General features: G+C 53.8%; 1 protein-coding gene across 1 annotated transcript; it reads left to right on the top strand.

Moving 5' to 3' along the window:
* The first annotated feature begins 10,657 nt into the window (after positions 1–10,657).
* GPR37L1 (G protein-coupled receptor 37 like 1) lies at positions 10,658–21,796 on the top strand. The gene is made up of 2 exons (XM_090024962.1): positions 10,658–12,619; positions 18,732–21,796. The coding sequence occupies exons 1-2, from the start codon at positions 11,504–11,506 to the stop codon at positions 19,542–19,544; spliced, it is 1,929 nt and encodes a 642-aa protein (XP_089881088.1). The 5' UTR covers positions 10,658–11,503; the 3' UTR covers positions 19,545–21,796.
* Positions 21,797–22,136: the final 340 nt, after the last annotated feature.

The raw sequence follows: 22,136 nt of genomic DNA, 5'->3' as shown, positions 1-22,136 counted from the left end.
TTGGCGTTTTGTCAGTTTTATATGTTACCCTTCTGCCAGGCACCTGATGACAGTACCAGGGGCTGGGTTCAAATGTACCCAGCCAAATTTCCATCTCTGGCTCAAGCCCTCACCAAATTTCCATCACTAAATTTCCATCTCTGGCTCAAGCCCCCACCCAGGGCCAGAAACCCGAGCAAACTGATTCTAGCTGGTTGCTCTAAAGTGAACAAACTTCCCCCCACAGAAGCAGTGTTAGACTAAAACAGGGTGCATTGCAGGGGAAAAGGAACCGACACACAAACCTAAAGAAAACTTTAACTGAAATCCCAAACAGTAACAGTCTCAGTCACTGGCAAACCAACCCAGGGCAGCCACCACTCAGCCCACTCAGTTGAGAAGGGAAACGCGCCCTGTGCTGCCTCTTATGCTTGCTGAAGTGGTAAGTGCTGGGTAGGTAGGTAGGTCCACCCCACAGCTGCTGCCACTGCTGCTGGAGATCATTGCTCTGGCCACCGCCAGCAGGGATCACCACCACTTCTCTGCATGATGGGCCACTGCGCTTCGTCCCTCGGTTTTCTCTGGGTTTCCTATGCAACCCCAGCTTTTTTAGACCCTGACTTACTTTAAGAGCTGGCTCTGGGAATTTCAGCTGTTAGCTGTACAGTAGTTGAGTATCAGGCTTCTCCCTGAACCCAGTCTAGAGTTTTGTACTCGCAAACGCGTTCACTTCGAAGCACTGATGTGCCACAAGGCCCCTCTAGGGAATGACTGCTGTCCACAAACTATCCTGCTCCCCACACACATGCGCTAATCCTGCGCTAAAACTGAGGGCCCAACCCACCGCACATCCCAGCATAGCTCGCACGAAGCACTGACATTTCAGTGACCTTTGTATAACTTTCCAGTGAGCAACATTTGCGTGTCTACAAACTTCACTGCTCTGGAAGGGAGGGCAGAGGGACACAAAATCTGACCCACCTACCCTTCACCATTGCACACTTTCATCCCACATGGTAAAAGCCAGGCCCACAAAAAGTAAAAAACAGGTGCAACTAGCCCCCAAACCTCCATTCGTACCAATGAGGGTAGGCAGAGAAAGAATGCACAAGGTTACCATGATAGACCACAGCCGTAGCAGAACTTGCATTACATAAGTTAGGGTTATATATATAAAAGATGCCTCCCACTTTGTGCTGTGGGCCAAGGAAACAAAGCAACAGCAGAGGTAACACACTGGGTGCGTCTCCACCATTTGGATAGTGCTCACCAGAAGGACAGTCCCATACAGGCCCTGCCTGAACATGCTGGTCTGAGACATGTAGCTGGTCTCTCAGACCAGAGCTGTTCAATTGAAGACCACAAGCAGTTAACGTTAGAGGTGCACAGTCCCATATCAGACCAGCACCGATATAAGGAAAGTTCACAGTATTGGTGATCAGCTTTTTTTGGCCGATGGGACCGATAATGTGGCTAGTAAATGCCCCGTGCATGCACGCAGCTGCAGTGCAGCACGCAGGTGGCCAGGAGTGCAGCCTGGCAGTGTGGAGAGCAGCCGGCTGCTAAGTCTGTTATGACTGAAGGGGCCTGTGGGGGCAGATCAAGGCCCCTGCAGTGAGGGCTGGAGTGGGGCTAGGCAGGGGCAGGTGCTGCTTAACCAGGGCGGGGTGTAGGGCAGAGTCACGAGTAGTTCGCCCAGGGGTGGCAGCTCCTGCCACTGAATGCACCCCAGGAGGGCATGGGCACACAGGGCAAGGGTGAGGTGCTGCTGCTGGCTGGGGCCAGGGGTGGTGCCAGGCTCTTCCTGGTGGGGGGCTGCGCCAGGGCTGTGCTTGGGGCAGGTGGCAGGGGGGGCTATGGTGAATTTTGGGGTGGCTGCAGCCCGCCCTGTAACGACCTCCCAGTGCCACCGCCCTGAGCACAGCCTGGCCCAGCCCCACGTTGGGAAGAGCCCAGTGCCAGCCCGGCCCCAGCCTGCAGCGGCATCCCACCATCACCCTGTGTGCAGATCCAGGGGTACCTGCCCCCCACGCCCTTCCGGGGTGTGTGCAACAGCGGGACCGGCCCCCGGGTGAACCTGCTCACAGCTCCATCCTGCGCTCCGTCCCGGCTGTGCAGTGCCTGCCCCGTCCCAGCCCCATGAACGATGCATGCCTCCTGAGGTGGGGGGGCAACCACTTGCAGGTGGCGGCGGGGTCGTGGCAGTGGTGATGGGGACTACCCGCAGGTGGCTGCGGCGACGTTGGCGGCGAGGGTGGGCCGAGCGAGGACTGCCCACAGGCAGCGGTGGCAGTGTCGGCAGCAGGGTGGGAGGTGATGACCAGCGGGTGGTGAGTGGGGACCACCCACAGCGGCTGGTGGCCGCATCAGTAGCGAGAAGCGGGTGACGACCGCCCACAGAAACTGGTGCTGGCCTTGGTGGCAGGCAATCTCAGGGCAGGAAGTGTCCTCCTGTGCCCACCCTACGCGTCACCTATGCCTATCCCCACTCCCTCCCTCACCTCTGGAGCCTCAATCTGGCCTACAACGCTCCTTCCTTTCCCCTCCTTCCTTCCCCTACAACAGACTTACCAGCTGGGTGCTGGTCTCCACTGCATATCAGCAATCAGATTGGTATCGACCAATATGGTTTGTTCAAAATCAGCCATCGGTTTCAGCCCCAAAACTCTCCATTGGTGTACCCCTAGTTAACACAGCCTGCTGGCTGCTGCAACTGCCTCTCCCACTGCCATACAGCATGAAAGGGCCTCGGGCAGCGTGCCACCACAGTCGTATGTCCATGACCAAAGAGTAGGAAGGGAGATCCTAAGGACCCACTCCCAGGGTGTGTCTACATGTGCAAATGCTGCAGGGTGGGTTCACTCTAGAATAAACTGCTCCCAGTCTCCAGCGAGCTGCCTGCTGCTGGGGTGGGCTCCGCCACCAGAGTCTGGGCAGGGACAAAATCCCTCTGCCCTAGCAGCAGGGAGCTCCTGGCCCCAGCTCTGGCCCCAGCTCCTCAATCGGGGCAGTGGACTTAGAAAGAGCTGCAGAAGAGGAGCAGCTCCCAGCCCCCTGCCCCAATACTGAGCCCACGGCTGGACGGGGGTTAGTCCCATGCCTCAATCACCTGATTGCCCCAACTGGGACAGTTTCCAGCCCCCACTCCACTATCATGGGGTGGGAGCTGGGAAGCCTGCTTTGCAATTGTGATCCCAGACAGTTCCCTACAGTCATGCTCCCAGTCTGTAAATACAAGTAGCAAATTTACTCCTAATTACTTACTGTGCCATATGGCATGTGTAGATGGCTGGGAGCATGATAGTGGGGAACGGGCTGAGATCATGATCGTGAAGCAGGGCCTGGAGAGCCTGTCCCTTGCACAGCTCTGCAATCAGGGAATGGGAGCTCGGAGCTCCCTGCTGCCAGGGCATGGTCCCTGCCAGGGGGTGCAGGGCCCAAGGCAAATCAGTCTGTGCAGGGCCCCTTTAACACTGCGCAGAGCCATGGGACCCCTGCAAAGGCAGGGCATGGCAGTGCCATAGCAATGAAGTTTGGTGCCTGGGGCCAAGCAGATCCTGCACACCCCAGGCGAGCCACTCCTCAGCAGACATGAAACCAGCAGCGTGTGGCTGGGGGGCAAGTAGCCAGACACTTCATCTGCGGCGCAGGTCTGAGCCTCCAGCTCCAGGTGAGGCCCATGGGAGGGACCACAGCCACTCTGCCGGGCTCTGAGCGGCCCCCCAAAGCACAGGGCCTAGAGCAGTCACCCTGATTCGCTCTACCCAAGGGACAGCTCTGCCTGCCAGGGCTCTGGTGCCCCAGCAGCAGGCAGCTCCCAGGGGCACGGAGCAATCTCCTGCCCCCTGCCACCTGACTGATTGGGAACAAGTTTGCTCCTGGTCAGCCATCTACATGTGTCATGTAATACAGTTAAGTAATAGGGAGTAAATCTGCTACTTGCATTTACAGGTAGCAAATTTACTTGCAATTAGAGCCAGTTACTGCATAGTAAGTATCTGCAAGTGTGACGCTTACTGAGCAGTAATTTGCTCTAATCTTGAGTAAAGCATCTCGTGTATATGGCCACAGGTGCTGAGGGGGGATCCAGTGGCCTGTTACAAACTAATCAGAGGGGACCAGCAGGCACTGGGGAAGTCCTGTTCCCCCGAGCACTGCCAGGAGTGACTAGAAATAACGGTCACAAGTGGCAGAGGATGAATTCACATTAGATATCAGGAGGCACCACGTCACTGTCAGGGCAACTAGGATCTGGAACCAACTTTCAAGCAAAGGGGTGCTGGCTCCTACCCTGGGGGTCTTTAAGACAAGGCTTAACAATCACCTTGCCGGGGTTGTTTGACCCCAGTACTCTGTCCTGCCATGGCAGGGGTTTGGACTTGATGATCTGCTCAAGTCCCTTCTGACCCTACTAACTATGAAACTATGAAATATGCATCCCCACAGTATCTGGCATGTGAAGTGTTATCAGGCCACAGTCTCAAACCTGGGATTTCAGGAGCTGCCACTCTTCCTGGTCTGCTGCCTCTCCAGCTGGCTGCTCAGACTAGTGGCTGTAAACCTCCACCCCAGTCTAGCCAGTAGCCACCCACCCTCTCCCCACCACTGTAGTGGCCATCCAGGGTTAGCTAATACTGTCTTTCCTCTCCATGTAAACCCTGACCCTGGACAGGGTTCAACCCCTACTCAGACTGCCTGCTGCCTTTGCTGGTTTTCTGTTAGTACTTACCTGACAGGGGAGATACCACCATGAGGTAGTTTTTGGCTGAGGTGCTTTTAAGGACCTGGCATGGGAGATCTCCTTCTCAGCTTTGAATGACTTGGTATAGTTAGGGGGTGAAGGCCTGTCCCTTGCATTGAGGGCAGCCTGACCCTTGAGAGAGTTTACAATACCTCTAAATATGAGGGTCTGGGCTACACAACTTATGGTGATGGGGGATTGCTCGTAGGTTTTCCCTCTAGCTTGCTCCTTTGGCCTTTTGGTAAAGTGAGGGGCAAGTGAGACTCAGGGACATCTGAAGTCCTCTGAGCTTGGGGCTTGCATGTAGGATGCCTGCCGTGGATTTGGGAGTTTCTGAAGCCCCAGGCTGAAGAGTCTTGGAGGGAGGATACTTGCTGATGGAAATGCCACACAGACTTGAACAACTGAGCTCTGCTGAGTCAACAAAATTTGGAATTGATTTGGCTGATTTGGCCCAAGATACAATATTGCAAAAAGAAAAAAAAATTCTGCTGGACCTTCTGGGTACCTGATGTGGCTTGACCTCTGGCTGTGTGGTCTGCCTGGCCCTCTGGCCTCCTGATTTGACTGTTTCCAGACCCAGTTCTTGGACTGATCCTTTGGCTTCCTGACCTGGCAAAGTACTGGAGTCTGCCCAACCCAAGACCTTGCTGCCAATGACCTAGTATGACAGGTGTGCAGCCTGGGGTCCGCACATTGGCACCATGTATGCCAGGCTGAAGTGGGACAGCCCTGCCTGAGGCCATTCTCAAGCATGCCACAGTGTCCTCCACCTGGAATGGCCTCACTGCTGCATTTCTGGGATGGGTACATGTAAGTGGGAGCAGGGAAGGGGCGCTTGACACTGTAGATGTAGTTTCCCTCTGTCTGCACTTCTTCCTTGGGTACCCCCAGTCTTCACCTTGAGCCTGAGCTGTACCCTATTGCATAAACTGGCACAGTGCGGAAACTGGCCTTTCCCACTGCTTCTTGTTCCTGATACGGTCTACAAGCAACAGGGTTCTTCCTAGCGGTGCCTCAAATGAGCCTTCAGGCATTTATTTGGTAGCCGTGTTGGTCTGAGACAAAAAGAAATGCAAAAATCTAGAACTCATGGTTCCAAAATTGATCCTCCACTTCCAACGAGCCTTGACACTTTTGATGCTGGGTCACAAGCTATGGCCTGACAGACAGACAGACAGCAGCAGTGCCGTTGAGTTGAATGTCCATTCTCATTTCACTCACACAATTAATGCTTAGACAGTGAATCTTGAGATTGAAGATTACTGTTATGCTCAGGGATTGGGGCAAACCATCCCCCCCCCCCGGCCGCCCCAATGCTAGATAATGCAAGAAATAACCAAGGAGCTTCATGGAACAAGAAATAACCAAGGATCTTCATAGAACAGGATGGATAAAGAACTCTGTGATGGCAAAACCTTGCTCCCTGATGCCATATTGTGTAAATTTGCTGCCACCACCTGGCTGCCAGCTGAAGGCCACCCTGGGGTACTGCCAGATCCCTTGAAGGATGCTATGAGATATGAGGAAGTAAGCAGAGAACCCAGGTTCAGGCTTGTCCTTGCCTGGACAATCCCCCACCCCTACTGCCTAGCCCCTTTGTAAAGAGGCAAGCACTATAATAAATAAATTAGTTTTTGAAGTTGGGTGCCACTCAGTTCAAAAAAGTCACGGAGCTGGCTTCTTCCAGCCTTAGGGAGGCTTTCAGTTCAAAAAAGGTTGAGAACCACTAGTCTGTACCTTCTGGTGGCTTTCACAAATGCTTCAGCAGCTGGTGCCTTCCCAGAGTGCACTTTGTACTCTGACAGCATCACTCCTGAGTGGCACTAGGTTACACTTGGACATGGGACTCGTTAACTTGTGGAACTCCTTGCCAGAGGAGGTGGTAGAGGCAGAAAATGTAACCAAGGTCAGAAAGGGATTAGATAGAGTCATGGATGACAGGTCCATTAAGAGCCATTAAATAGTGTAGACAGACAAGGATGTGTCCTCTCTTACCCCTAATCCAAGGATGGCAAATGCGAGGGAGTGTAGGAGGGGGGATGGATTACACTACACTTGCCCTGTTCATATTCTCTCCTACAGTGCATCTACTGCTTGCCACTGTCGGGACTGGACTAGATTGACCACTGGTTCAAACCATTATGGGACTTCTTATGTGTGTGCATCCCGGTGGCCTGCAGGGGCAGCCGCCATCTCCTGGCAAAACGTTTGCCAGCAAAGACAAGTCATTACAAACAAGGCTTTTAAATCAATTCTTCTTGCTATTCATAATAACTTACTCTAATTCTCAGCAAAAGGGTCATGGCTACTGACAGGAATTATCTAATATCCTAAGAGATCTCAGAAACCTTATCTGGGCAGAGGAAGCCAGGGTGGATTTGCCCTACAGATGAGGATAGGAGACTGAGAGCTCCATCTGATGCACTACTACTGCTAGGAAAACCTTGAAACACTCTCTCCCAGGTTGGGCAGGATCAATTTGGGGCAGTGGTTTTCAGGGTGCTGTGAGATCCTTTCAGGGGTGTTGCAGGTTGCCACACAATGATAACCCTGTTATGTGAGCAAACATGATTCACAAAATAAACTCGGGGATTTTGAACGGGAATCCACAGTGTTAAAGCTCTATCCTGCTGTGGTTTGTGTGAGCTCTTCACAACAAAAACATTTCTGTATTATTTTTCCATAGTCAAAAATGAGTGAACTAAGAGCTGGCATTTTCTGAGGGCTGCCTTTTGCCTAACAAGGAGCCCCTTGAGTCTAGAAAGGTCAAGACCCACTGCCTTAAGGTGACGTATATCTTCCTCTGTCTCTTGAACACCTTCATACCTTAAGACTGACATTTCATTTGCCTCAGCAAGCCCTGTTATGCCTCCTCAGTTGTTTCCTTGGGTTTCTGTATGTTCAGAACGGGACCCTGTCAAGAACTGGAATTTCTATCCTGCTAGAAATTTCATATTTTGTTTTTGATCTAAATTAAGACCAAACAAATCAGAACGTCAGTCTTTGGGGAGAACCGAATGGTCAAAAAAAGGTTCAGCCTAGAAATTTTGAATGGACTCACTTTAACATTTCTCAGCAAAAGACATTTATTTATTTACTTGTTAGATATATATGCCACCCTCCCCAAAACAGGCTCCGAGTGCCTTATAATAAAAACCAGAAGCGAAATGGCCTCGCCCTATACAAAATAGGTAGCTTCTAATATTAATAATGAAGACATTTTGAAAATGTCACGTGAAACTTTTGTTAACTGTCTACTTTTCCTTGAACGGTGATCCATTGCCCTGGTTCATTCAGAGGGATAAGTCCTGGCCAGTGGCCACCTGTTTCCTGGGTTACATGTATCTGTATGTGCATTTGGGCTGCCTTCCCACTGCAGCTAGGACCCTGGGGCCAGGTTTGTGCCGGTACTTAGACAACTGACTTCCACCGAAAGCAGATACTTAGACCGATGCTTGGACAAGTGGCTTGCTGAGGGCTTTGCTAACTTTCCCCAGGCCCTTCGCTCTGCTCTTGTATTCGGATAGTTTGTAAGTGGTTCCTGGTTTCTTCAGGAAGGTTGTTTGCACATGACCTGCGATCTGACAGCAGATGAATACTTTGAATCAGTGCCACCAACTTCATTTTCAGCTAAGAAAGATGTAACTTGGTTCTGCCTCTCCTCTCTTGATGTACAGGCTCCAGTTCTATTACCCTTTATGCACTGGTTAATTTATTGCCTAAGCTGTGGTGTGGGTCTAGAGCACTGTGTTGGGAATTAGGGCATTTGAACTGCTCAGGATCAGGGTGGTCCAAAGCCCAGGTACTCTGCTTCCTGGGTGAGTGACCTGGCCTTGCAACTACAACAGAGCAGCGTCCGTTGTCTCCTCCTTGGGACTTGCGTTCAGGTATGTGCAAACAGAACCACAGACTGGCTCAGGCAGCGCATATTCTGCTGAGCATGCACAGGAGCCACATGCATGCCGGCGCATTCATGCTGCCTGAGTTAGTGCCGGAAGTGCCACTTGTGCTGCTGGGTAAATGTCATTAGCTGCCTAAAGGGTGACAGGGTTTGGCCCAGACTGCCCCCTCCCCTTCCCAGCCCTCCCCACTGTTTAATGTTTACATGAGGATGTTTCGGCGGAAGCTTGCCACTTGAGATGGGCCCAGAGCAGTGCCGGTGGTGGCATTGGTGACAAGAGCACTAGTGTATACAGACAAGTTCTTTGCGTGAATCTGATAACTTTTATTAGACCAACTTAAATAATTGGAAAACAATTATTAAGCAAGCTTTCGGGTTCAAAAACCCTTCGTCAGGCTAAGGAAGTTTCAGCAGTTGGTGTGTGCTCTTCCTGGGTGGAATGAAAAGTGAAGAAGCCGGAGGCTGGGCTGGGCTGCATACAAGACAGGTAGTCATTGAAAATGTAGATTGAGGAGTCAATGGGTGAGAGACAGGCTAGTGTATGCAGACACTGATGTTTTAAGAATTAGGGTCCTTACTGCGATCTCCTGCTAGTGAGCAGGGACAAGTGTGTCCTGGAGCTGCCTGAGTGCTCCAGATGGACAGAGACCTGGGTGGGACAAGGGAAAGGCCTCTCTTGCCACCTGTTGGTGAGCAAGATAGGAGAATGGCAGGGGCCAGGCCTCATGTGTATGTCAGCTATACACAGCTGGTTAAAATACTGCTAAGGCATGAACCCTGCAGTGCCTTTTTTAGTAAGGAAAGGACCAGAGGTCCACCCCCATGAATGGCTATGGACAGCCCTCGAAAGGTGTTGCCAGTCTTTTCTCTCCCCAGGAGCACTGCTTATCCTGGGACCTTGCTTATCCCCCACATCTGCAGCGGTGAGCTAAACTGGTCATAGATAGTACTGGATCCATCACTCCTTAAAAGCCAGACCCTTCAGGGACAGTCACTATGCTCATCTGGGCCTCTCTGAGGAAACTACATGGCAGCCATGTGGGTGGCAAGTGTGTGATGCACAGATGCAAGTTCAGTTGAACCGTTCTGCTCACTCCTCTGTGGGAACAAGCCCCAGTCTGAGCAGCCATGGCAGACAAATCTGCTTTATGAGTTCAGTCCCATGAAATACATGCTACACATCTCTGACTTAGCTAGCCACGTGAAACTGAAGTCAGCATAGATTTGCACCTTAAAGACTAGCTACCTCTCTCTGCTTAGAGACCCTCAGACACTGTAGCCCTTTATGTGTGCCCCATAGTTGTAGGGCACCGGGCTGCAGAAGGTCACCTGGCCATGAGAACAGATGGGGTCTGCGCGCACACCCTGGCACCTCTGCCTTTCCCACACAGACCTGGCCGGGTCTGCAGGGAGATGATGTGGACAGAACGGGTGCCTTATGCCCAGTACATACCCACCATGGACAACCCACAGAAACAAACTGTCTGCTTTTCCTTGGATCCAGTGCAGCCGCTGGCTTCTGCTAGGGTTACAACAGCCAGTGTCTAGCAAAGCTTCAGCCTCCAGATTGAGTTGACGTTGTTGAGATTATTAAATATCTATATTAGAGCAGCACCCAGAGACACCCCCTGAGAACAAGGTGCTTAGTGCTGTATAAATGTCTAGCAACAGGCAGCTCATGCCACAATATGCAACTGAAGAGCAGGTCAAAGTGGGAGCAGAAACAGACATGAGTGATTTGCCAGAGGTCACCCAGCGGGTCAGTGGCAGAGTCAGGAGCAGAACCTAGGTCTCCTGGGTCCCAGCCCGGTGCATTGCCTGCTTTGTTTCTTACTGCTGTACAACACTTAAACCATGGTAGCACCTAAATGGCAAGCAGGTCAGGGCCCCACACAAATGTGAAGCTAATGACAGTCCCATCCCACAGATGTTATAGACATAACAGGCAGACAAGACCAGAGGTGTAGCAAGCTCCTTCAGCATCCTGCACAGAGCAGCGTGGGGTTTCCATCCAGCACTGGAGAACCTGGGGGAAGGAAGGGGGAGCAGAGTCTTACTTGCCCTGAGTCTCAGCACTTAGGTGGCAGGTGCTACTGCTGCAGGCTCCTGCCCGCCCCCCCACACAAATAGTACCGGATGTGGGGTGCATAGCAAAGACTCCCGGAGGGAGGGGGCTCCCCTTTGTGTCAGTGCCTGGGGATAGCGCCTTGCTTGTTACCCCCCACCCTCCCTAGCCCAATTATGCTATTAAGCAAGACAAACAAAAAGCTGGGGGCACAGAAGAGGACCCAGGGATGGGACACACAGTAGTGATGACATTAACCCCCTCCATTCCCAGACTGCTCCTCTTCACAGCCAGGAGCACTGGGCATCCTCCAAGTGCCTTCACATAGTGCACAACCCACCAGGACTCCACAGCTATCGCAAGTGAGCCAGACACAGCGGGGTAATGCATTGCTGGAAGGCACTCAGACCCCTGTGACATGGACCAGGGCAGGACTTGTAGGGACTAGCAGAGAGCAGGGAGCCAGCACGCTAGGCATGTGCAGTCCCTACCCTTTCTGTGATCAGCGTTTCCCTCCTGTGCCATCCTAGCCTGCTTCTCAGCTTGGCTAGGGCATGGCAATCTCCTCCTGGAGAGCTGCCCAGCTCTGGCACTGCCAAGGTACCTGACGGTGCCGCAGCCATCTGGGACTGTGCCCTGGCCTTTGGTGCGATTCTAGGGGATTTCTGCCTGCCTGTTACTTGTGGTATTTGCACCGTGGCTGGGTTGTAATCAGGGTGGTGGTAACAGGCAGCAGGTTGTCTGCTTGGCCTGTGGGCTTGCAGCTTTGGGAGGTGCCCTGTGGTCCAGACAGCATTCCCTGCACAGCTCACATATGCCCAACCAGGGCCCAGCCCCAAGACAGCCCCTGCATGAGCCCACAGGAGCTGGCTCCCCTCTCTCTGGAGCAGGTCAGCTCCAGCCTGCTGATCACTGCTCTGGTGAGCTGTATTGCAGCCGCCAGAGGGCCTGGGGCTCCCACAAGGGCAGCTTGGCTGCGGAAACTGCTTTTATTTTGGCCAGAGCTCAGCAGAGAATCCAGAGCAGAGGCTGGAGCCGGGAGAGGCAGGCAGCAGCCTTCCTGCATCCCAGCCACCCCTCACTGCTCCACCAGATCCTCTCCTGGCGCGGGGCTGCCTTGCTGGGCAGGGGCTGCTGTCTCCAGGTGGTGGATCTCTCTCCCACCTGCGCACAGGGAGTCATGCCTCTACTCTGGACCCTCCTGCATGTGCTGATGCTGCAGTGGACTTCAGGTGAGGGGGGCACACATGGGCATGCTGGGCTCACCTGGGAAGGCAGCGCACAGCCAGGGCAGGAGGATGAGACCAGCAGAAGCAGTTTGGGGCTGAACTTTCTGCTGGAGACACCGGTGAAGGTGCAACACCCACAGGATGGTCTGCAGGACACATCAGCACCAGGGGAGAGGCTGACAAGGACAAGGCTGCGCCGAGGGACAAAGGATGAGGACTCCAAGTCAGTCCAGCAATATGTGCCAGGTGTGCGGGTGGAGTTCCCCCGGCCCATCAACCCTGGCAGCCTATGGCCAACCAAGCCCCTGGTGCCCTCCAGCACAGACCCATCCAAGCACCAGGAAGGGAGCCACACCAACCCACAGGGCACAGACCCCCGGAGCAACCTTACCACAACACCGGACAAGCGGATGCAGATCCAGAACCCTCTGTACCCGGTGACTGAAAACTCATACAGTGCCTATGCCGTGATGTTCCTGTCCCTCATCGTCTTCGCAGTGGGCATCATCGGGAACCTCTCAGTCATGTGTGTCGTCTGGCACAACTACTACATGAAGAGTGCCTGGAACTCCATCCTGGCCAGCCTGGCGTTCTGGGACTTCCTCATCCTCTTCTTCTGCCTGCCGGTGGTCATCTTCAACGAGCTCACCAAGAAGAGGCTCCTGGGGGATATCTCCTGCCGCATTGTGCCCTTCATGGAGGTAGGGGACCAGCTGGGCTTCCGTCAGACAGTGTGGGCTGTTTCCCTGTGCACTGCAGGGACCTCAGCCCAAAGGCTGAGTGCCACTAAAACCCCAGGGCTTGGGAAGATTTGTTTTGGCCAGCAGCCCCAGTCGCTCTAAATACTAACCTCTCCCATTGCGATTTGCCCTCTGAAGATGGACCCCTCTAGAGTGCCACATATAGGCTGGGTGGGGTCTGTACTTAGCATGGGGTTTGTGGGGAGGCAGGGTCAGAAAAAGGACAGAAAAAGCCTCCCTTGTTCCTGCCCTGGTATTTCCCCCACTGCATACCCCCATCCTCCTCTGCCTAGATGACAAGATGCAGCAGAGACCCTGAGTTCTTCAAGATGGGCAGCAAATGCTGGTAAATGTGCTGATCTCCAGAGATGCTGCATGCCCCCTCCCCCTGCCAGTTGCCCTCAAGAGAGCAAGCACAAGCTGGCTCAGTGGGCACCTACATTCAGGGGCTGCACCTGTGAAAGTGCTAATGTGAAGGGCCAGAGACGGAGGGGTGGAGCTGGGGCGGTCTTGTGCTAACCCTGCCAGCCTGAGCCCCTATGGAAGCACTCACCTGTAGGCCATGCCGCCCACCCAGTTCTCAGCTGCAGGCCCACTACCGTTGGCAGACAGGCAGGCCAGAACAAACCCAGCTAGCTGGCACTACAGGTGCATTTGTCTGTACTGCAGAGCACAAAGGCAGGATGGCTCAGCAGGGAGGGGACCGGCTGGGGCCTGCATGCAGCTGTATTTTGCCAGAGGCTTCTTGTCTGACGATGGGTAAGCGATGGAGTGTCTCTGCGTAGCAGTTTGAGCCAGACCCCAGGCAGTGCTGCCCCATGGAGCCCTGCTGACACCAGCTGTGCAACTGGCTCCTTTGATCCTGTGTCGGCCCAAGTGCTTTGGCAACGCTGCTCACCTCCCCAGAGCGCTGAAAACGGAAGGGAACAGACCCGAATGCAGAAACGCACCTGCTGCCTGGCTCATGTGCTGGCTGCACTTCGAGTTCTGCTGAGGAGCTGGCACTCCCTGGGGCCCGTAGTGACTAACCCTATGTCTTGTGGAGGCTAAAGCAGCAGCCCTCATTCTTGTAGCTTTTGCTGCCTTTTTTGGCTTCCAGAACTGGCAGCTCCCCGTGCTCCATCTTACGGCACTGGGAGCAATCCCTTACCACCAGAGCGTACATCTGCCAGCCAGGCCCTGCTCCGGTGGAGAGGGGAGGCTGGCACGGTGCCTGGATTGTCTCAGGGGACCCCAGCCCCTGTGGTCGGTGGCATTCACCTGAGTCCAATTCAGGTGTATCCCTGTATCCAAGGGCAGGGGCTGTTGCTGCCCTGGCTCCCTGGGGCTGCCTTTGCTGTCGCTGGGCTGGGCAGCGGGGCTCGTGCCTCTAGTTGCTTCCAACAAATCAAGTTGAACTGCGACTGGCGACTCTCCATTCTGGCCTACACGGGGTGCAGACGGGCATTGTGCTGGGTGGTTACTATGGAGAAACTTCTTATGGCTGAGGAACTCGTTACCATGGCAAGGCTGTTCATTAGAGCCAAGGAAAACCCAGTGGAGGTTATTTGCCTCCCTCCGAAGCCATCCCACCCCAGCCCCTGCCAGCCTTGCTGCAAGCGCACAAGTTTAAGGTGGAGGGTTGGGCACTTGGGGCATCACCTCATATAGGCAAGGCAGGGGGCCTGGGTTTCGCACAGTCTGTTGGGGTCAGCAGGTCAGATCCCAGCTGGTGTAAATCAATGTACCTTAATGGGAATAAGCGGGGCTTTGCTGAGCTTCACCAGATTCTGGCTCTGGGTTGTTTTTGGACCTGCTGCAGGAGGTCTCCACAGCTTCTGGCAGTCCCATGATAGGTTAGCAAGTTCTTTGTGCTCCTAGACGTTTCCATAAAACCAGCTGTTCTGAGCTCCTCCTTTCATAGCCTCTTCCAAAGGTGCCTTAAAAAGCATCTGTATGCTATGCATGTCACTCTATAGTAGACTCCAGGATTTCAGTGCTATGAGGATAGGCTCCTTAGCATTATTGTGGAGTGCATTGAGGCATAGGTGAATGGAGGGAGCCTCAGAAGAGCCACGGGTATAGCATAGGTACTGGGCTCGGTAAAAGTTCGGCTGGCAGTGGGAAGGGTCTGTGATTATCAGTTTCTCTTCCCCTCAAAAGCAATCTCTCCTGTCAACTTTCCTTTTCTGTCCAGGCTGATTATTAAGGGCATCTGCATCTTTCACTCATAGCCATGCAATGCCCCTTCCTGCTGGCAGTGCAATTAGTGCATAGTAAATAAGGACCAAAAATGAGCATTGATCCCACCTGGACCCTTTCCCCTGCCATTATCGAATGCACTTAAGAGTGTACACCAGTGATTCTCAACCAGGGTGCCATGGCATCCTGGGGTGCCTTGAGGTCCTTTCAAGGGTGCTGCACATTAGCATTGTTAGGTGTGCAAACATCATTCACGAAATAAACCCAGTTTCAAATAGTAATCCATAGTGTCAAACATCCTCATTTGTTGTGGGCTAAGTTCTTTGCAACAGAAAATGGCTCTATTATTTTTCTTTAGCCAAAAAAATAAGTGAAAACTAAGAGCAGGCATTTTCCAAGGGGGCCTTGAGTCTAAAGAGGTTGAGAACCACCAATGCAAATACTCTGGGGAGGCACCATGTGTACAGCACCTGGCACAAAGAGGTCTGATATAAGGCCACAGCTCCAAGGGGCTATTGCTGTATCACAAATAAAATAATGATGACCACGTTGACTCTGAGCCTGCGGGGGTATTTGGAGTTTCTGCCTAGTACAATGATATATTGCAAGGCAGTGGGGAAAAGCCCAGGGAAGTAAGAGTGAATATAATCATAAATTCACCCTGTGCAGGAGCCCATTGAGGCCTCTGGACTGTGTGGGGATAAACCTGGTCCTGGGCCCCACAGCAGAGGCGGCTGGCAGGGGCGAGGGAAGGGAAATGTCACGCTGTTTCTTGTGGAGTGTGTCACATCCATGCTGGAGCTGTAGATCCTCAGAGCTGCCAGCAGCTCCGCCGTCTTTGCCAGAACTGGGGACTCCGGGCAGGAGTGTGCATGGCCCAGGTGGTACCACCAGCTGCGAGTGATTCAGCTGTACAATGGCTCTCGCTCAGGCCATTGTAGCAGCAATCTCTATGGGGGAGGTGCAGGGACAATGGGGCCTTGATGCCGCTCGGTAGCGTCACTCAGTATGGGGCCGGGGGGCGTTCTGGCATTGGCGCAACTGTGCTCGCTGCCCACTCTCTGCAGGGACCAAACCAACCTTGGGACCACGAACTTTGCCTTCAGCTTTGTGCTGCCCTCATGGGTCTCCCCTCCCTGGGCAGCATCTATCCTCAAGAGAGGGGCTGGCACCCAGGGTGTTATCAGCTGGCACCCAGGGTGCACCAGCTGGCACCCAGGGTGTTCTCAGATGAATCGGGCACTTTGGAGGAGTTCCCAGGGATGCAGATAGTCTGTCAGGGAAGCAGCTGTAATTAAGCATGTGGCTAGTTGTGGCCCATTTTGGGGACAGGTCATCTCCAAGGTACAATGGCTGTTGGGTTTGGGATAAAATAGGAGAACAGGCCTAACAGGGAGCCCTTGTCACTGGTCCAATCCTTGGTTACCACAGGCACCATGTTGGTTATCCCTGTAAAATGGCATCTGTACCTTGCCAGGGCTGGTGAGTTTTCACTGTGGGCTGGATTTAGGAGGGGGTGCATTTGGAGATCAGCTTCTGTGCCATCTCTCACCCCACAGCACCCCAGAGCTTGCTTGTCTGGGTGTGTTCAATGCACGTGTCCTAGGAGCCACTCTTCTCCCACGCTGGGCCCTATGGATGTTTTGCCCAAGCACACGTCATGGGGAGCTCTAAAGAGCCCAGCTGAGTGGAAACTCCTGGCCCTTTAATCCTGGCCCTGTGGCTAAGCGAGGCCCCAGGCACTACCATGCAAGGCTGGAGCCTGTGTGTCAGGAGTCTGGTGCTGTGAGTTTTTATCTGAACAGATCTCAGGTTTGGCTGCTGATGCATACCAGGAAAGGGCGCCTTGGTCCCACTTCATGACTGTCCTCAAATCTATCTATAGGAGTATTAGCATATCTAATGCTGATGAGCCCAGACATGGCCATTCCTGAAGATTGCTCTGTTTGTTCATGAAGGGTTCCTGGGAGTGGAGCTGGTCTCTGGACTAGGAGCTGTGGGTAGGAAGCAGAAGCACAGGCTGCACTGAGCAGAGACACTGGAGACCTGGGTTCAACTCCACATCTACCATGGACTCCCTGGATGGCAGGTGACAAAGGGGCATGGTCTCCATCAGCAATGGCACAGCCTGGGACAGAGCCAGGCATGCTGTGGCACCTGCAGGCAGCAGTGGACATAGGTGCCACAGCCTTGCTGGGAGTGGGGTGCACCAGGTAGTGCTCTGAACAGCCTGGGTAGGATCCCTAGGGACTTCCCATGGGCTGCCCAGTGGCTCATGCTGAGTGGCAGTGGCAGGGAACAGCAAAAGAGTGCACACAGTGGCCCTGTGTGTTTGGGGAAGCCCAGGGGTCGAGTGGCTTTTCAGTGGCAGATTCCACTTGCAAAACAAACCCTACCAGGAGTTCAAGGCTATGCTGAGTGTTCCCAGGGATGCCCCAGAGCAGAGCAGGGAGATGGGAAGGGGTGCACGCACCTTGCTGCTAACCTTTGCTTTCTTGGCCTCTGCTGTGTCCATGCGCTCTGAGCTCTGGGGCTGCAGCCTGTGCTAGGCAGGACACTCGCAGGGGCAATGCTGCAGGGAAATGGGGGAGCAGTCTGTCAGTGTAAAGGCTGAGAGTTCATTGAATATCAAAGTGATGGAGTAAATCCAGCTTTTCTCTGAGTGCTGGAAACTCCCCTCAGGGAGGCTGGGCAACAAAATGGAGACAGCTTTTAAAACCCACAGGATATTTGAGCTGCATGTGTGTCCATGCATACATGTATGCACATGTATGCAAGTGTGAATGCACATGCGTGCATGGGTGAACTGCCATCCAGTGTTGGCTACATGTAGGGGGGTCTTTGCTGTGGAAACATCCATAAAGCCTGGCACAGAACTAAGTAGGGGCTGCTGATGTTCATGTTTGCTCCTCCCTGTCTCTAGCCCTTGCAGAACTTGGCATTTTCTCCCACCGACTTTGTCCTCGTCCCTTTGGCACACAGGGCTGTTTTTTTCTGCACTTCTCAATGCAGCGGAAATTGCCGGGGGCTGATCTGGGACAACTGTGCCTTCAGCTTTAGCTCTGGCACTGGAGGAGCGGATGACCTGGTGCTAGGGAGGCACAGAAGGGGGGTACTATCTCGAGCAGAGGCTCAGGAAGGAATCTGCGGGGGTTGGGAGGCACGTGGCTGTTCAGGCGTGGCCAGCACTCCTTGTTTTCAGCCCCTGCGCTGCGGCAGAGGCACTTAAAGCCGGCTGCCCATGCTCCATGGAGCAGAGGGAAGCGCACTCAGTTCTGAATGGGAGGGAAGGGCCGTGGGACAATCTTGCTATGCAGATGTGGGCTAGAGAGTAAGAAAGAGGCCTTTGGGCCAGGACTGCACCTGCTTTGTGTGGGACCTCAAGGCAAGTCACTTTGCCTCTCTGCTTCGGTTTACTGCTTGGCAAACTGGGAGCAACAGTCGCTGCCTCCTGGCTGCAAGACTCCATAGAGTGCAGCGGAGCACTTCTCCGAACTGCCTGCAGATGCAGCCGTCTCTTGGGCACGGGCACTGCACGGTTGCTCAAAGCACTTGTGTACCAACAAGGTCCACTTCACCTCCCTGCCTTCCTCCAGCCCGAGCTTCTTGCTGCTGCACAGCACAGGTGGCTGGGGTAACTGGAGTGGGGGGTGACCGGTGCAGCTGTTTTAAAGCCACTCTGGAAAAGATTGATCGTGAGAAGAGGGGTCAAAGCACTCAGCTGTGGCCCCCCTTAGACTCTTGGCTAGTTTTATGCTATGATATGCTCTCTTTGCACAGCCGGGAATTTGTTTACAAATGCCTGTCTGTGCCAAGGCAACTCCCCAGTGTGTCTTGGTAAAGCTGGTCCCCTCTTTCTCCATTTACTTCCACCTGCTTTCCCTGTCCCCAGGTATCTTCTCTAGGAGTCACCACCTTCAGCCTCTGTGCCTTGGGCATTGACAGGTTCCATGCAGCTACCAGCCCTCAAGCCAAGACGAGGCCCATTGAGCAGTGCCACTCCATCATTGCCAAGCTGGCAGTCATCTGGGTGGGCTCCATGACCCTGTCCACACCAGAAATCCTCCTCTGGCAGCTGACTCAGGACACATCACTAGTGTCTGGGGTGGTGACCGAGTACTGCATCATGAAGCCTTCATCGGACCTGCCTGAGTCTGTCTACTCCTTGGTCCTCACTTACCAAAACGCCAGGATGTGGTGGTACTTCGGCTGCTATTTCTGCTTGCCCATCCTCTTCACTGTGAGCTGCCAGCTGGTGACCAGAAGGATCAGCAGCAACGAGAAGAAAGCCGAGTGCCGTGGGACCAAGCACAGCCAGTGCGAGAGCCAGCTCAACTGTACTGTCATCGGGCTGACAGTGATCTACAGCCTCTGCACCATCCCTGAGAACATCTGCAACATCGTGGTAGCCTACATGTCCCCAGACATGTCCAAGCAGACCCTGGACCTGCTGAGCCTCATCAATCAGTTCTTCCTGTTCTTCAAGTGCTCCGTGACACCCGTCCTGCTCCTCTGCCTCTGCAAACCGCTGGGCCAGGCCTTCATGGATTGCTGCTGCTGCTGTTGTGAGGAGTGCAGCCAGGACACATCCTCCAGTGATGGTAGCTCCGACAGCAAGCTCAAAACAGAGATGTCCTCCTCCATGTTCTTCGACAAACCCCGGGAGTCACCCCCGCCAATCATGGCTATTGGCACGCCTTGCTAAGCTCAGTCAGCCCCAAGGGAAGCAGTAGAGATTGTTCCATTGGCTTAACCCAAGACCAAATGTAATGTTTTTACCTTAGTCTCAGTATGTGAACATGCACCAAGCAGCAGAGAGGGAGTAGGGGCTGCCCTTTCATGTCCGAAAGCTCAGGCCCAGCCAGGGAGATGGAAGTGCCGTTTCCAACAGATGCAGCTTCATGGGCAGCTCTCTTGCTTCTGCTGGAAGGTCACCAAGGACTTGAGCATCTTCCAGCCTTGGCTTGCTAGCTCGTGAGGTTGGTAGGGTTGCACTTCTGGGCACAGAGGCATCTTCAGTAAAGTGTTTTGGAGTGGTCCCAGCTGCAGCACATCAAGGACTAGGAGTTTCCATGGCATTTCTTAGAGGATGTAGCAAATATTAACCCCTCTGACCTGTCCCAGGTTCTTGCTGCCCTCCTTCCTCCCCAGTGGGAGAAGGCCTCAGTGACAGTACTCCTGTGTGATGTAAGCACTCCCCAGAGTCCCCTATTCCTCAATAAATCAATATAACCTAGACAGAACCAAGCTCTCCCTCAAGGCAAATTCTTTCCTGCAGTGCCCTGGGGAGTAAGCTGGGCTCTTCTGGAGGCACACCATGGTCTCCCTGTCAGTGCTAGGCCAGCTGATTTGGACTGAAAGCCCTGCTTTCTTCCACAGTGCTCCTCTCCACTCCAGACAGGGGGGCAGTGACTTTGTTGGAGGTGTCAGCACCCAGACTTCCTGTTGCTGTGAGGAGACTGGAGGTCCAGAGCACAGGCTAATGGTGCACATGACCATCTGGGTTGGCCATTTAGATGTGTCATCAACCCACATAAATGCAGATTAAATCAAATGGAGACTACTGGCCAGGGCCTGGGTTGATGGTAGGACATCAAGAGAGGAGTGGAAGGAACCAGTCACCTCTCTGCTCTCACAACCTGGGGCTTGTTGGGTGCCTAAAACTTGCTCCAAGTTGCATTGCAGGGGCTGTTCTCCCAGCTGGAGACTGCTGGAGTGCAAGGTGCCTCCCACTGACACCACCCCTAACATATTCCTGGCACCTGGGGGCAGAGAGCAGAGGGTGTTGAGCAGGCCATAACCCAGCAGGTCTGTTGTGTGGAAAGTCCTGTACATCTGATGTGGTCAGTGCATTTAGCTCAGGACGGGTGCTCCCAAGCGCAGCTCAGTCACATCCTCACAAGAGCCCCTTAACGCTCTGAAGCCTCCCCCCTCCCATGTGTGCTGGCCCTGGATTTGCACGTGATTGGGCTGCTTCCTTCCCTCTTGGATATCTTGACAGCTCAGGGAGTGCTACAGCAGTTGATGGGGCAAACAAATGAAACCAGGGCCAATGGACTGCCTGCGAGCTGCCCCCAGCCCTACCGCTAGCCCCTGCTGTGCAGCAGTAGGATGGCTGGAGTCCTGCAGGGCCTGGCCTCAGGCTGCGGGCTTTGGCAGGGTAAGCAGGGGGCAGGCTCTGTGCCCTGTGCTGGAGAAGCCCTTTCCTGGCCCCAACACAAAGAGCCCTCTCTGCTGCGTGCAGCCTCCTGTGGCTCTGAGGGCTCTTGTTCAGAAGGGAAGAGCAGGCAGCAGCCATGAGTCCCATGTAGACGTGCTCAGAGCCACATTTTGCACACTGGGCAGCCTCTCCTGAGGGGGCAGGGGTTGGCCATGGGTCAGCAGTGCCCGCCCAGGGCACTGAGTCCAGCATCTCACAAGGAATGTGGGGAGAACTGACCTGCTTTAAGTTCAAACCAACCCACCTGATCCACCTTGGCTGGGGGGTGCCAAGGGGGTGCTGCTCAGCTCAAGCTGGGTGACCCCCCTGGAACCAGTGTAGCCCTAGACCCACTGCAGGAGGCTTTCCCCTTATCAGACCCATCTCCCCCTGGGCATCTGCAATTAGAGGCAAAGTGACTGCTACTGTGTTCATTAGTCCCAACCCAGCCTGGCTGGGTGATGCGGCAGAGTCGCTGCTCCCTCACTCCAGTCCTGACACCCTCTGGCTCCTACCCAGACCATCTCCCCCACCCACCAGGAAAGGACACAGGTTTGTATTTCTGGGCCCAAACTCAGACTGGAAGTAGTGAAAAGTTCAAACTAGCAGGTGTATTTCATGCTCCCAAGCCTACTCTTCACTTCCAACACAGCAGGAAGGTGGAAACAATGACATAGCAGGAGGGAGGCTATGCCTAAATGATCCAAACCAGGAGGGTCAGAATTCAGCCCACCCAAAAGACATCCAGTCCAAAGACGGTTGCAGCTGGCAGGGTCCTCAGGAGGTCATGTCTCATCCAATCCCCTGCTCAAAGCAGAATCATCCCTATCTAAATCAACCAAAGGCCTGTCTAACCTGTTTTTAAAAACATTTGAGAATGACCCTTACACTCAGCTCAGGCACAAAGTTCAGGGTAAATCAGGGGATAAGGGCACTGCCAATATCTTGCCACTCCAAGCACAGCACACAATGTATTAAAATACTTCCAAGTGATCCAAGGAAGAGGACCATGCCCTCACTGCAGAAGAATGCAAACCCCCCACCAATCCAGATGGATCTCACCGATGCCCATGCCAGTCACTGTCAGGGCCGCCCTAG

Source organism: Crocodylus siamensis, chromosome 13 (assembly GCF_052110815.1).
Source record: "Crocodylus siamensis isolate JL-2025a chromosome 13, ASM5211081v1, whole genome shotgun sequence".
Taxonomy (NCBI): Eukaryota; Metazoa; Chordata; order Crocodylia; family Crocodylidae; genus Crocodylus; species Crocodylus siamensis.
The sequence above is the reverse complement of the archived record's forward strand: the minus strand, read 5'-3'. Positions and strand labels throughout refer to the sequence as shown.

Bases quoted from the DNA above. Each gene is read 5' to 3' on its own strand.
- GPR37L1 (XM_090024962.1), top strand. From the start codon at position 11,504: ATGCCCAACCAGGGCCCAGCCCCAAGACAGCCCCTGCATGAGCCCACA. The intron at 12,620-18,731 runs GTAGGGGACCAG...CCCTGTCCCCAG, and splicing joins GCATTGTGCCCTTCATGGAG to GTATCTTCTCTAGGAGTCAC.